Here is a 16,565-nt window from a genome sequence, read left to right on the forward strand (position 1 = left end):
GCATCCTGTCGACGAAGTGAGGAACTTTAATGGTCACTCCGTGGCTGAGTTAGTCGGTCTCAGGCGTAGATAGCAAGGTTTCCTCTCCCCCCGAAACCGGATTTTTCGTCCAGCAAAACAGGCTGGGAAATCTGAGAACACGCAATTTACAGACACAAATACGGGTTTATGTATTGAATTATGGGTAACCCTAATATAATAATTGGATTTTTTTTTTGAGTCTGCTTAGAAAATCGCGTTTAGTTGCTGCGGGTACTAGAAAGCAACTTTTCTGGTGACCACTGCTTCTTGCTTCCCTCACTGCAAAGTGGCCAGAAACAACTAAAGAACGCACATACAACACAAACACTACAGTTATATTTCGCTATTTTACAGAGTTCTGTATCAGCACACTGTACTACCACAGCAGAGTTGAGCTAGTGTCCAGAAGCCGTGCTGCCTAAGGCACAACGTATGCCCAATAATTTGACTAATTCTTCCTTAAATTTATTCAGACTTTCCACTTCCACAACACCAGATGGAAGTTTGTTCCAACAATGAATCACTTTGACTGAAAGAAAATTTTTTTACATCTATCCCAACTTTCCTTATGTAAATGAATATAAGTGACAATGATATTAGTAAAGAGCGAAGAAATATAGAAGAAAGAGTAAAGACAGAAACAAAGCGAAGAAATAATAGAAAATATTCATTATAGAAATATCAAAAAAAAATGAATGGTGATCAGTTGATAATTCACGTCGAAATAAAGAAATAGTTGTACTGGGCCTCTGAACGTGGTCTTGAATTTTGATTAGCTCATTATTGCTTCATTCGTACAAGAAGATTGGGAATCACAGAAACCATTACCTTTCTTAACAAGCAAGGAATGCAAACTTTTGTTTCAGAATTGGAAAATCATATTGCTTTTTGCCAAAGATTCTCGTCCAGCCAAACAATACATATTAAATCCTGTAGAACGATGGCAGATTACGCCACGCTTAGGAAAAAAGCACGCAGGAATACCAGGAAAGTTACCGTCCCCCTTCCCCACCACCAACCTACCCGTGGGTCCGAAAGTAGCTAGATCTATGGCATATACGCGTATAATCACACGATTTGTCAACTTTGCATCTTATATCATTCTCCCACTTAAGAAAAAATGCTGAGCGAAAGATTTATGGTAGTTCTTTTGTGAATTTTTGAAGCCTTGCTTGTTATGGTCCTAGTACACTAGTTCAAGTTGTTTATCGTGTATTGTGTCTATACAAATGTGTTCTTGGCAAAATTTGTTGTAAGGGTTGTTAGCTACAAGGACGAAAGCAATTCATAGTTATTATTATTATTAATAATTATAGTTGACAGCCTTCTATTGGTGATCTGCCTTTACATCCCAGTATCATAATGAAATATGAAGGTTTAATCCTTTATAAAGATGTTATCCAAGAAGTTTGGTTCTTCAACCCTGTTTAGGAGTTTTCTAATTTTAAAATATTAACAGCCAGAACGAATACATATTAACTTTATTAAATATATTTTTTGTCAACATTTTATCTGAGAACATTATACACTACAGTGGCCCTCTTTGGCACTGACATTCGAACAACATGATTAACCCCACGGGGCTACATCTGGTGAGTATGGGCTTGGCACGCCCAGGATCCTGAGCTGGATATCATCATTATTATCTTTCTTCGTGATTCCTTTCTACTTCTGACTCTTGTTTTCTTTCTCTTAGGATAATTCAGATTTTTTGTTTTTTGGCTGGTGCAGTTAAGCCTCGGGATTCATTGTCCAGTATGACTAATAATAATAAAATTTACGAGTGATCAGTAATGAATGAACATGTGATCAGTAATGAAATTCTTAACATTTCGGAAAGCCTTGTTTACAAATAATTCCTATAGTCGGAAACAGCAACTAATAAATAAATTATCTGTTTATACTCCGGGACAACCAAACGGTCAGAGCAGTTTACTCTCCATTGAGCTTACAACTGACAATCGCTATCTTTCTCTCAGCATTTTGTCTCATTGGGAGAATATAAGATGCAAATTTGATAAATCGTGTGATTATATGTGCCACAGATCTAACTACTTTCGAACCCACGGAATGTGGCGGGGGGGGGAAGTAACTTTCTTAGTATTTCTGTGGCCTAATCTGCCCTTTTCCTACAGGTTTTAATATGTATTGTATTGTATTGTTCGGCTGGATGAAAATCCTTAGCAAATAGCAAATATAATTTTCCAGTTCTGAATCAAAAGTTTGCATTCATTGCTTGTTATAAAAAGTAATAGTTTCCGTGACTCTCAATCTATAAATTAGTTATTTCAAGCTTTGCTGGCTAGTAAGACCATAGTGGGTTGTTGTAAAATTTGCGATGAAGCAACCGAGGCCATGCATATATTCTGCAGTTATATGTGTGTTCCTAAGTTGTCTTACGGAGGGCGGCTCTTGAACGTTTGTTGAACTCATCAGTGGGTATATGAACTGTTTTACTGGATGAAAAATAAGATTTTCCATAAATAAAAACCATGCAATCCTCGCCGGCATTTAATAAATCTTTAGTGGTGTGATAAATTCACTTTAATTTTTTTCTCAGCATCGGACAGCGATGGAAATCGAACCTAGACCTTTTCTATATGTGTGCGAACCTGTGACGGTGTCTGCAGGATTACCTGACAGACTCCCAATTAAAAAGTGCTCTTTATTCTAAAGTAGTGCAACAGAGCAATGCATTGTGAAATGACGAATCAACATTGGTATAAAAATAAAAAAATAAAACAAAAATAATTAAAAACCAGGCAGTTTGAATGAACTTTAGATTTTTTAGTTCGAATTGAAGCATCTTGGTCAGGAGCGAAAAAACAGAAAAGGAAACGTGTAAAGTCATCCACAGAATCCTCTAAACTGATCCCAGATTAAAAAAAAAAAAAAAAAGAAACATTTATACAGTACAGTACTTTTTTGATGTTCTGAAGAAACAGCATAAAGTCCTTATACAGAACAGAAATAACAACCATTTCACATTGTTAAAATGCTGCTCGTGTTCTGGAATTCCGATTGCAATAGAGAATAAATCAATGATCACAGTGGGAAATGTGAAGTTGTGTTTATAATTCGATTTTGATCCAACTTTGTTTTTTGAAGGATGCTGAAGATTTAAAAAAAAAAAAAAAAAAAAAGAAAAGAAAAACCTTTCCACTAGGAGCGCTGAATGAATGTCACGTGACGTTGTTGTTGTCCTGTTAATGTCATGGCTGACATAATCTTGTAACTTTTGGGTGTCTTGAGATTTGTCAGTTATTTTGTCAAAACACGCCTTAATCTCTCCGAGAAACATTTTATTATTTATATGAGCTATATCCCGCTAATGTGATGGTTATACGCACGGCTTCAAAAATGCAACAGGAGGCTTCAAAAGAAAAGCAAGTGAAGAAAAAGAAAGTTCGAACGTGGACTGAAGCAGCGAAGCTGGTGAGTTTTGTTGTGCATAATATTTAATTTTACTTTGCGATTCTATTGCAGAGTTTCTGGAATCATACTTGTTAGACTTGTATGCATGTATGGCATACCGAAGAACATTAAAAGCTCTTGCAGTTTATTTAAATTTATTTATTCATAAATATATTATGATTAGGAAGATAAAATATAATTCGTATATTCAGGGTGTTCATATCAACCTCATTCGTCATTTAAAAACATTGATTTCCAACCAAGGCTGGTGCTATGCCTTGTTCAACAGCGTTAAAATACGCGGTGACTGAAGCGCAGATTTGTAATACAAGCATGGAGCATGCTACAAACATTTGCTGATGAAAGTTAAAGGGGTTGAGAAAGAAAGAAAGAAAAAAAAAAAAAAACAATGGCTCAATTATATATATAATGCACTTATTTTGTGTCATGTATGTATGTATGCCTGTAATGTAAATATACTCCAAATCTGTACTAAACTGATTGGATTTTGAGGAAATTATATTGGAATAAACACATGTTAAAAATTAAAGATCCCAAAGACCAAGGATCTTTATTTATATATTTATTATTATTAGATCCTATTTTAATTTAAGTGGCATTATCATTATCACTAGTGAAGAGTTTAAAAATGTGCAGGAAAATATAGTTGCTGTTTGTTATGGATATTTCAGATGAAAATTTGTTGAAAATTTATGAACTGTTTTGTGTAAACAATAAAATTTATTATGGAAATATATCTTACTAAGTTTTCTGTATTATTTTTACTCACCAATACATTATTTTTTGAAGTTAAAAATTTCTAAATGTTAAAAAAATAAGATTGCATCATATAGAAATGCAAGTTAAAATCAGACACAGTTATTTTTATATATAATGGATTGCATAAAGAGTAAAGTAGAATTCTAACTAATAAACTGATTTAATGCAGATATAAATATATATGTAGAATAAAATTCACATTGGGTTCATCCTAATAATATTAATAAGAATAAAATTTAGTATGACTATTAATTTTTTATGAGTTTTCATATTTTTGATGTTAACTCCAAAACACTAAACATTCGTGAAATTTATGAAATGTATCTTCAGTGTTGGTTAGCAAGATTCCCAGGTGGAATTTGGAACAATTTTGGGTGGGATGCCATGGCATATTATCAAGTTATAGAAATGATGAGTCTTTTGACAGCAGTTGCGATATAAGTGAAACTGAAGAACTGGACTGCTGGAGTTCTAACAAAAGTAGAATTAGATCTTAATACAAAAATATATCTACCCAGCACTGGATATAATGTCATTACATTTCTGCTCATTGGACAGTAGTGGTTATTCAAGGAATTTTCCTGTAGGTTAAGAGGCAGCATACTGAGTTGTGTCATTCAGATTGTGCACTGTAAATAACTGAGTAGTGAGGGTGGACTGATTTTATGAATGTCCAGTGATCACAACTTTTTTTTTAAATTTAAGACATGATTGCTGTTATGGATATTTGTATTTCTTCTGTATACAGTATATTCTATATACTGTAGTACAGAAATAAAAATTATTATTTATAGTTTGTACCATGTGCTGGTTTTATGTTTTTGTTTTTGTAGTTGCATGACTATAAGTAAAATGGCAGTTTAAAAAATGAGACTACTTATGAGTAATTGTAAAAATTACTATTTTACTATAAAATAGTAATTTTATAGTAAATTTTAAATAGTAATAAAATTACTATAATGCTAACTTCAAACACAGAAAGTTATTCGAACTTATAGTATTCTAGTATTGTGTATGGATTTAGAACACAGGAAACACATATTACAATTGGACTTGAATTTCTATGTAATTTTTGGAAAATACATAAGAAGAAAGATTGTTCCAAAGAACAGAAGTAGAAGGGATAACGAAGAAAAATTATTTCAGCCAGTGGAGTTAAACTGTGAATGGATGTTGACTAGCTGATGCACATGTTTGGATTGGTTTTGAAGTTGACAAAATTAGAGAAATGGTATGCTGCAAAAAGTGATTGGTGTTTGAATGAGCATGAACTCAGTTTGTAAGAGATAAATTGTTGACCTTATATTTACAGTGGTGGTCTGATAGACCCTCCAGTGATATATTTGATTGTGTTAATTACTGGTTCATCATTAGAGTCCTTCTCATTCTCACCCTTTCAACTGTTCACACCCTCTTACTTAAGTCATGTGATTTTTATCATCCTTTGTTATCCTTCACTCTTATCTAAGTTTTGGAAGTCACAAACCCATTGTTTATATACTATAATTAAGTGAAACATGCAGAAAGATGTGCCTCTATTTGTGTTACCATTTTTGCATTTTGCACATTCTTGCTTTTTTTGGATTTCAGTGTAATGTAAACAGATGCATTTTTATTATGTTTGTTTACTTTACACTGGATGGTTGCCACTGCTATAAGTACCCTTTGTTTTATTTTTAATTATTACAAAAAAATATTTCTTATCTTGATTATTATTGACATAAAATAGCTTGATTATTATTTCTCCTTGATGGGGATACCACCCGTAGTGGGTGCTGGTACCAAGTGCGTGGGGTGATTGTTATGTCTGGTTTACTGTTAGTCGAGGAACTCTCTGACTATCCTACAGGTGTTCAGGATTGCAACTTTCTGGAGTTCCTTGTTTGTGTTCTCTGGGAGACCCATTGCTGCTAGGCTGTTACGTAGGACCTTTGTCACCATACCAGTGGTTGTGGCACACTATGGCCATAGACACCGATGTGCCAAAAAAGTTCCCAAACAAACAAACAAACCAGTGATTGACATAATGATTGATGTGGTTGTTACTTGTTGCATAAGCCACATCTCTTTGATCTTCTGTCTTAAGTCAGTGTACTTCTTGATCTTTTTCTTCGTGGGTTTTCTGAAGGTTGCCAGTGCTTGGCACCACTGTGTCAATTAGATAGGTAGCCTTTTCCTTCTTGTCAACAAGGGTTATATCCGATCTGTTGTGCGGGATTGTTTTGTCCATTATTATGGCATGGTCTCAGTACAGCTTATGAGTTGGAGTCTCTAGTATGGTGGGGTTCGTACTTGTAATACCGTTCACTCTTATCTAAGAGTGAATTTTCTTTGATCAACTTTCTTTCTTTGATCAACTGGCATAATTAATACCTTGCTAGCTTCAGATGTATTATCTCGACTACCTGGTTGTGTCTACGAATGTGTACTCTGTCTGGGTGATCACCTTGCATCATGCGGCAATTTGTTGGATTGTTTCTGAAGCCAGGTGGCATTGTCAACATGTGGATACTGTGGGTTCCTACCCATCTTTCTAGCTTCACTTATTCCGTCTGGCGGGAGGGGATTATTTATTTGACAAAGCATAATTGATTACTTGTGTGAGTTTGAATTTTCGCAAACCTAACAGTTTTACAAACTGTTAAGTGTATGTGAAATGGAGGGGGAACATGAAGAAATAATGAAGAAATAACATGAAGAAATAAACCTAGAAAGGAAATGTTTTGAGATACCAGTTTTGAACTCCTCCATCAATAGTTAAAACTGTTTATATTTAGAAAAGAGAGTCAGGTGTATAATAATAATTAACATTTGCTGAGTGCAGAATATTTATATTAATGCTAATTTGAAAACAGGAATGTCTTTGTTCTAATCTCTCTCTCTCTCTCTCTCTCTCTCTCTCTCTCTCTCTCTCTCTCTCTCTCTCTCGTGTATGAAACTCCAACATGAAGGCAGTAGATAAAATTTTAGAAATACACAGAAAATAGTCACACTTAATTTTCATGGGACAGAAAGGAGATTAGTATAGTACAGTGAACAAAAAGAAAAGGTATACACAGCAAATTCTTATTACTAGTGTTAAACTATTAGTAGCACTGTACTTGTATAAAAACTTACTGGTTGAAGAAACATATAATGAAGAATGATAGTTGCTGTGATGATTCATATTTAGCTTTCATTATGATAGCATGAAAAGAAAATATTTACTTAAAAGAGTGTCTGCTGTCATCATACAGCATATTTGATAAATGGCATTATAAGGGTCTTTTAAATAATTTTGTTTTGTTGGGATTTTTTTTTCCTGCTGAATAATGTAAAGTATATACAGTTTGCATCTACATTCAAGTGTAAAGATGTTTTTAGGGATGGAGATGCCAGAAACATATCAAATTTTAATTGTAAGCTAAGTTATTTTGCAATAACTTAGAGAAAAGTGGAAGAGAAACTGCTGAAGCTAAAAGTATATAAGGCACTTATGCTGACCAAATCTGTTTAGTTACAGTAGAATTCTGTTAATCTGGACACCGATGATCTGAACTTTCTGTTAATCCGGACTGGATTTTCAGTCGGGGGAAAAATTCTAACTATTGAAAAAAAAATATATTTCTGTTCACTGACATTTGGGGGGGGGTTTAAAATTTAAAACAAAATAAAAAAGATAAGCAATCAATAACAAAGAACGCCGCATGCACAAATTGCAACTAACAGGATACACACAAGTGAGAACAGAGTAACAAGTTACAAAACTTAAAAAATAGGAATGAAGAGAACATTCTGAAAATTTATTTATGTTTTTGATATGATTGATGATTTCATGGAAGGGCAAACACATTTCACCTTAATAACGTAAAGACCCACAGAATTCCAGCTGTCGGTATTATCGCAAATTCAATAAGATCATGTTTACTATCCGTTTATATAGATTGCACTTAATCAAATTATTGCACAAAGCCTAATAAACAGGGGATTGCTAATTGTTTTATGGTTGTGACCTCCAGAAATTGACTGGACCATGTAGTATGGTCAGAGACAATCATAGGGTAATCTCGAGTGCTGGCCTATTCAGTTGACAGCTGCAGCTAGCATTGTCCATGCGTTAATTTTGAAAGTGAGTTTCAAAATTAAAGCAAAAAAACATTGAGACTATTTCAAGTAAACTTCTCAAAAATAGTTATTTGTTTCGTGTTGTAATTTTTTTTTTTTGTGTTTAATTTTGCGTAATATAATGTTCTACATTAAAACTTTATTGCTTTGTACAGTATTTTGTTTACTTACCATGTTCTTTTACTTTTTATAATTTTAATTTAAAATATTGTTTTATTAATTTAATATAAAAGCCAATTTAGTTAAAATTTTGTCATTTAGTAACTTTAAATAGAAACTGGTACATTAAAGATAGCTTCCGGTTAATCCGGACTTTCACTAATCCGGACCGAGTGTGGTCCCGTCAAGTTCAAATTAATGGGGTTCTACTATATATTAAAAGAAGCAGCAGAAGAGGTAAGCAAACTTGCATGCATCAAATTTATTTACTGTACTCAAACTTGCGTGCATCAAATTTAAGCAAAGTCCATGAAATGTAAGCAAACTTGCATGCATCAAATTTATTTACTATATTCCTAGCAATGGTGTTCACTTGTGTGAACACCATGATGTCACACAGATATAAGACATGATGTCACACAGATATAAGGAATACAGAATTGGAATTTGGAGATTACAATGTGTACTGGAAAGATAGACAGAATAGGAAGGGAGGAGGGGATTTGTTGTTAGTTAAGAAACACATAAAATTGAAAGCAGTGCATCCAGTTGACATTGGTGGACAGTGCTATATTCAATCAGTTTGGTGTGACATTAGCATAGCGAAAGCAAAATGAGAGTAGCAGTGTGTTATAGGCCTAATGACTCTGATGAGTACAATGAACAACAATACAGAGAAATAAAGTGGGCCAGTAAATCAGAAAGTCAAAATTTTAACTTCCCTGATATTGACTGGAACTTGTGGATTGGTCACTTGCATACAAGCAAGACTTTTGTGAATTGATTGGATGATTGTTTTCTACAGCAGCATATTTGAGAAGCAACCAGAGGGAGTAATATTTGTAGTCCATTAAGAAAAGATAAGATACTAGTATTCTCTAAGCAGATTGTAAAAACACCACAAAACGTTTTCCAAAAATTAAAGTTGGTCACCTGTCAGGAAACCTACCACTGTTTTTGCTACTTTTTGGATCCCACTAGCTTAAAGAAGCAATATTGTGTGGCATCAGTCCAGTTTAGTTTTCTGATGGACAAGAATGTGTAGCTGAGCGTTGAGAAGGCTGTATTATTCTGACTTTCAAAGAAACTTCACATTTGCTATGTAATATGAGATTCAATTGTATCATCCCTTCATAATTTAATTTAGAGACTGTAGTAACAGTTTACAGCATGGAAATGCTTGTATAATCAGAAATTCAGTGAAACGGAAGGGGGTCCAAATTTTAGAAAAGAAAAATATGATTATATATAATTATTTTGAAGCCATAAAAACAAGCAAATTTATTCACAATCCAGCAAACATATTTTAATTTAGATGGCATTAAAATATGACAAAAAGAAAAATATTTTAAGATGTTTTTCTTTTTGTCAAAATAGCATTAACATTAGTAGAGGCGTACATGCAAGAAAGCAAGATTATGCTGCATCAGCCTGGGGAAAAAAAAAAACACTCCCATTTCACCCCTCTGTTTTTTCCAAATACCTGTCTAGCTCAGCCTTAAATTTATTTAGGCTATCAACTTCCACAACAAAAGATGGAAGTCTTTTCCACCAATCAACCACCCACTGGCTAAAGGCAAACTTCTGCACATCTATCCTACAACCATCTTTCCTCAATTTGAATCTATGCCCTCTCACGTGATTATTCTGAGCAAAAGGAAGAATCCCATCAGCATTGAACATGCTCAAACACCATTCAAGAATTTCTACACCTCAAACAGAGCACCTCGCAGGTGCCTAGTCTCCAGACAGTGTAATTTGCAAAACTTAAGCATTTCTTTGTAAGAGCAACCCTTTGTTCCATTCATTAATCTTGTTGCCCTTCTCTGTACTCATTCCAACAGCTCTACGTCCTTCTTAAAATGAGGCCTCCAGACCTGTATACAGTACTCATGGTATGGCCTGACCATTGCCTTATACAAGGGGATAATCATCTCCTTATCCCTGCTAGAAAAATTCCTGTATATCATTGACATGACACCATGAGCTACTCTTGCAGACCATCTGCACTGCTCAGAAAACTTCATATCTGCCTACACAGTTACTCCCAGGTCCTTTTCATTCTCTACCACTGTCAGTGTAGTACCACAGAATTGATACGTTACTCTGGGGTTACTGTTTGCCATATGTAGTAATTTACATTTGTCAATGTTAAACTTCATTTGCCACCTTTCAGCCCATCTGCTCAACTTTTCTAGATCCTGTTGCAGCAGCATACTGTCATTAACAACCCTGCCAACCTTCGTATCGTCTGCAAACTTGGACATTAAGCCTAATATACCATCAATATCATTTATAAATACAGAAAACAACAATGGACCCAACACTAACCCCTGAGGGACTCCACTAATAACATTGTTCCACGAAGAGCAGTGTCCATTGATTACTACTCTATGTCTTCTCCCACTCAACCATCCCTTTATCCCTAGCAGCAATTTGCTTCCAGTGCCACACTGCTCCAATTTGTGCAGCAGTCTTCCATGTGCAACAGTATCAAAGGCCTTTCTAAGATCCAAACTTATGATATCAAAGTTATTCTTTGCATCCAGTTCCTTTGTGAATACATCATAGTATCAAATCAAATTGGTCAGACAAGACCTCCTCTTAACAAACCCATGCTGTGTCCAAGCTATAACTGAAGTCTTGTCTAGATGATCCTGCAATGCTTCTTTAACCAGTGCCTCCATTAATTACCCTGGATCAGAAGTTAAACTAACAGGTCTGTAATTACCTGTGTCTCCTTTTGTGGATTGGGGTCACATTTGCAGATTTCCATTCCATTTGTACCTAAGTGTTTGCGTACTTCTTTTACCACTGCCTCTAATATAACCGGATAGATCCCATCCACCCCAGGTGCCTTTCTAATGTTTATCTTCAACAATTTATCCTCCACTTTATATCTATCATAGGCTTTCGTGTCATCTGTTATTTTATATGTATCCCATGCATTTTTCTTCTCTGTCACATGTCTAATTAGTTCATCTGACATCCATTTACGCTTAAATCTTGAACAATATTTCTTAGTTGGTATGAAAAGCCTAGTAGTTTCCAATATTAATTCTTTGAATGCTTCACATTTTGAATTTGCTGTTGGTAACATCATCAGTTGGTCCCACTGTATAGAATTTAAATACTGTCTCAGACCACCATAGGCACCTTTACGAAAGTAAAAACCCTTCCCTTTACCCTTGATGGTAGTTACCTCTTTCAGTAAATCCCACGTCAGCACACTATGATCACTGCCACCTAGTGGTTCCTTTATCTGCAGATTCTTAATGCATGAAGAATCACTACTGATAATCAGATCACTAGTATTACTCCCTCTAGTTGCCTCCCGAACATGCTGCTGTAGAAAACAATCTCCAGTAAATCCATAAAAGCCTTGCTGGTGTGCGAGTGACCAACCCACAAATTCCAGTCAATCTCTGGGAAATTAAAATCCCCCATTATAAGACACTGATTTACTGGCCCACTCTATTTCTCTGAACAATTGCTTATTATATTCATCAGATTCATTAGGCCTATAACACACACACCTACTCTCAATTTTCCTTTCCCAGTGCTTATGTCACACCAAACAGACTCAACATTGCATTGTTCACCAACATCAATTGGATGCACTTCCTTAGATTTTGTGTTTCTTAACTAACAGCATAACCCCTTCTCCCTTCCTGTCCATCCTTTTTGTACACATTGTACTCCCCAAATTCCAATTCTGCACTGCTTATGTCTGTGTGACACCACGTCTTTGATATCCCAAGAATATCTGCCTTTGATGTCTTGACTAGCACTTCAAGCTCATCGAATTTATTAACTATACTTCTAGCATTGGTGCACATGCAAGTATACATGCACCCGTTTCTACCCTTAGTTACCCTAACACAGCTTGAATCAGAGTAAAATGCAAAAACTTTGGGAGGTGCATTATGGCCACAGAAGCCGATGCACCAACAACTAACAAAAAAAATAAAATAAATAACACAGCCCATGTATTTATTTGTTCCGCTATGACTCCCAGCAGTCCTGGAAATCCCCATTGCCTTGCTTTCCAGGCTGCTGCTCAATTGCATTTCAATAGAAGCAGTGCAAGAATCACTTTCACCTCTGCCAGCAGCTACTGTTATCTATTAGTCCATGTATCCCCCCCTAACTAGCAGTTTTCCAACCCACCTAACTCTGCTTTGATAGTATCAGTAAATATTCTTGCACCTTTTCTATTTAAGTGTATCCCATCCCATAAAATAGTAGTATAAAGTTTTAATTAAATAAAATTTTTTTTTTTTTTTATGTGAACCCCAAACACGAGAGGTATTAGAACCTATAGTACTTAGTACCGTGCTTGGGTTTGAGGTTAATAAGACGAAAGAAGATATTTGTTGACATTGGACTTGAACTTCTGTAGATTGTAATTTTCAGGAAATACGTATAAAGGAAGGTTGTTCCAGAAAACGGCAGTTGAATGAATAAATGAGAAAGATGAAAAGTTGGTTCTGTGGGTTTGAAGTTGGACAGTAAATGGATGTTGGCTAGTGGCGGCACGTGTTCGGACTGTTTTGAAAGAGAGAGCGGGAATTATAGAAGCCAATTCAGAAGAACACTGCCCATGGAAGTATCTGTAGAAGAGGCATGCAGCAGAAACAGTGCATCTGTTTCTGCTGAAACTCTGTTAGAGATGAATCATTAATTAACCTAACTGCCCTCTTCTGAATGGAATCAAGAAGCCTAAGAGAGGTTTTGGGAGCACCACCCCCAGATGAGGGAACAATATTCCATGGCAGGGCGGATTTGCGATTTATACAGAGTGAGCAGCTGTTTGGAATAAAAGTAATGCCGAGAGCAAAAGAGAAAACCAAGTTTTTTAGATGCAGAGAAAGCAATATTTGTAATGTGCTTTTGCCAAGAGAGATTAGAAGTCAGGGTAATCCCCAAAAGAGATATATCCTTTTGCCTAGAAATCGGAGTGTCACTAAAGATAAGCATAGGAGCAGAAGAATCCTTTTTGCGAGATATAAGACAAGACTGAATTTTAGAAGGGTTTGAAATCAACTAAGTTGTCTTTGCCCCACTGGAGAATTACCTGAACATCGGCATTTAAGGAATTGGTAGCAGATTTTCGAGAATTTGAAGTTGATTGAGCAGGACAAGGTTTCTCAAAATGGAAAGTTGAATGCAATGTGCTATCATCGGCAAAACTATGGATAGGATTTCCAGTCAATGGAAGAAGGTCATTGATATACAAGAGGAAAAGAGTTGGGGAAAGAACTGAACCTTGGGGGACACCGGCATTAGTGGAGAAGTTAGAAGACAGAGAGCCATCTACCATCACCCTCAGTGAGCGATCAGAGAGAAAACTGGATAACCAATTACCAAAAACAGTTGGCAAACCATAAGATGGAAGCTTGTTTAGAAGACCTTTATGCCAAACATGATCAAAAGCCTTTGAGATGTCAAGAGCAACTACTTATGTTTCACCGAACCTTTCCATTGAATTAGTCCAAAAATGGGTAACATAAGCCAGAATATCTCCAGTGGATCGACACTGACGGAATCCATACTGGCGATCGTAGATCAGACGGAGGGTTTCTAGGTGGTAGTTTAAGAGTTTGCGGTTAATTGATTTCCCCATTACTTTAGAAAGAGTAGAAGTAATTGCAATGGGACGATAATTGGATGGGAGGGATTTGTCACCCTTTTTAGGAACTGGCAGGATATGAGCAAATTTCCAAGCAGAAGGAAAAACACCTTTGGAATAAGAAAGTGAAAAAAGACAGCAAAGAACAGGAATAAGTTCAGGAGCACAGGTTTTGAGAACAAGTGGAGAAATACCATCAGGACCTGGAGCTTTCTTAGCATCAAGATTCATCAAAATCCTTCTGATATCCTTTTGATGGAAGACCACAGGAGACATTGAATGGAGCGTGTTGGGAAAGGTGGGAGGTGTTTTACCAAGATCATTAAGAGCTGGAAGAAAAATGGGATGCTAGCAGGTCAGCTTTATCCTTGGCTGAAGTGGCAACAGAACCATCTGGTTTGGACAGAGGTGGGAGCAAAGATGGGCAAAAGTTGCGGCCAATAGCTTTGGCAAGGGACCAGAATGCTCGGCTACCATTAGGGCAAGAAGCAAGTTTTCTACTCTTAGCCTGTTCAAACTCTAGTTTGGACTGATTAATAACTGCTTTACAACTGTTGTGAGCTTTGGTGTAGGCAGAAAATGAAACTGAAGAATTAGAAACAAGCCAATTACGAATATGCAACATTCTTCTCTTGGACAGCCTTAGCACATTTATTGGAAAACCAAGGTTTAGATAAAGGACGAGATTTTAAAGTGGAGTGTGTGATAAGGGATTCCATTCCCGCAAGAATAATTTCACTGACACGATCTGAGCAAACGTTGACATCAGAAGTTTTGAAACAGTAATCCGACCAAGGAAAAGAAGAAAAGAAGTCTCGCAGGTCATCCCATTTTGCATTTCAGTCATGCCAAACAACACGTGGTTGGGAATAGCCATGAGATAAAGGTTCCATTGGAGAAGAGACAATCACCAAGTTGTGATCTGAAGTGCCTAAAGGACCTCTCACTTCGACCGTGTACTTAGAAGGGTTTTTTGTGAGAAAAAGATCAAGTATATTGGCTGTATGATTAGGATTGTCTGGTATTCTTGTAGGTAAATGAACAATCTGTGCTAGGTCATTAGTAATTGCAAAAGTCTCAGCATCTCAACCTGCTGGGTCGGTGTGACTAGAAAACGGAAGCCATCTGGTGTTGTGAACATTAAAATCACCAAGGAAAATTACTTCACTGTTAGGAAAGTTGGACTGGAGAAAGTCAAGTTGCAAAGAGAGGAAGTCAAAGAGCTCCAAGTGATTAGTGGAGTTGGGAGAACGGTAGAGACAACAGATGAATTTGACACAATGAGGTAGAGAAATTTTAAGCCAGAGAAGATCAAAGAGAGGAGATTCCAAATTGCCAAGTCTCTGACAGGGAATATCAGAACGGACATATGCACAAGTACCACCTTTGAGGTGAAAGGAATCATACAGCGAATAATTTGGGCATCTGAGATGAGCAGTAGATGAATCAACCGATAACTGAGATTCTGTCAGAAAAAGTACATGGGGTTTGGCAGACTGCAAGTGGAAATGGACATCGTTGAGATTAGAATTGAGACCACGTATATTTGTGAAATGAATTAGGAAGTCCTTGGGAGGTTTAGATCTTTTCGCAGATAAGCTTGCTCTATTAGTTTTACATTCATGTTGTATTCAATAGTAAGAAAAAGTAGGTGGGACGTGCTGTATGAAGTAACGAAATTTTTGGATATGGCGTACATGTGGTAAGAATATACCCAGATCCTTGACATAACGTGGCCTCGACAATGCTCCCCGCATACACACTACTCGGACTCCCTCCAGTCACTATCTGGCAGAGTAGAGGTAGCAAGATTATACACTAGCTGATCCGGAAGCTTCCTTGAGAGTTACCAATAGGTTCAGTCCGGTGTACTAACTAGTGGCCAGCCTGCAAACACCGTTTTAGAGCTGTACCCTCGAAATGTAAGGAATATTGGATCTCGCCACGATATTCATCATAACCTCAAAAGTCATCAATCATACTGCATGATGGAAGAGATAGGGAAGGGTTGACCGGAACTTAGCTCTAGAGACTAAACATGGGTTCCACCACTTCAAGCCTCCAATAAGCAAAGTGGTGGTATTTCACCGGTTGATGAGAGTTATCTACCACCTAGTACTGCCTGGTAACATAGAGGGGCGGTGTTCCTCCATGTGGTGTGGGCGCCACACCTCGACCCCTGCTTACGTTGGTTCACACCTGGGTGGTCACCCACCATGTACTTGTGCATGGAGGTTATACCCAGGATTACTAACAGTCCCACCATCATGAAGGTGCAAGCAGAGGATTTGGCTGTCACAGACCGTCCGGACTTCGCCGAAATTGGGTTCACTTGACTTGAGTGTCACCCGAATATCAGTTCCATCAGCGTTTTAGACTCCCAGGTAGCAAGTACAGCTTGTCTGGCATATCTGAGAGAATGTCTGTGACAACCTCAAGGACCAAAATAGTATAA

The 16,565-nt window shown here is 36.7% G+C and overlaps 1 protein-coding gene across 1 annotated transcript in view; it reads left to right on the plus strand.

Annotated features, from left to right (window-relative positions):
- Positions 1 to 3,238: 3,238 nt before the first annotated feature.
- The window catches only part of Asx (transcriptional regulator additional sex combs), a 331,051-nt gene continuing 317,724 nt past the window's right edge, over positions 3,239 to 16,565 (plus strand). The window contains exon 1 of the mRNA XM_090372619.1: positions 3,239 to 3,456. Within this exon, the coding sequence (XP_090228745.1) occupies positions 3,358 to 3,456 (99 nt within the window). The 5' untranslated portion in view covers positions 3,239 to 3,357. The remainder of the gene's footprint in view (positions 3,457 to 16,565) is intronic.

This window comes from Mastigoproctus giganteus, chromosome 4 (assembly GCF_048544385.1).
Source record: "Mastigoproctus giganteus isolate SK-2022 chromosome 4, ASM4854438v1, whole genome shotgun sequence".
Taxonomy (NCBI): Eukaryota; Metazoa; Arthropoda; class Arachnida; order Uropygi; family Thelyphonidae; genus Mastigoproctus; species Mastigoproctus giganteus.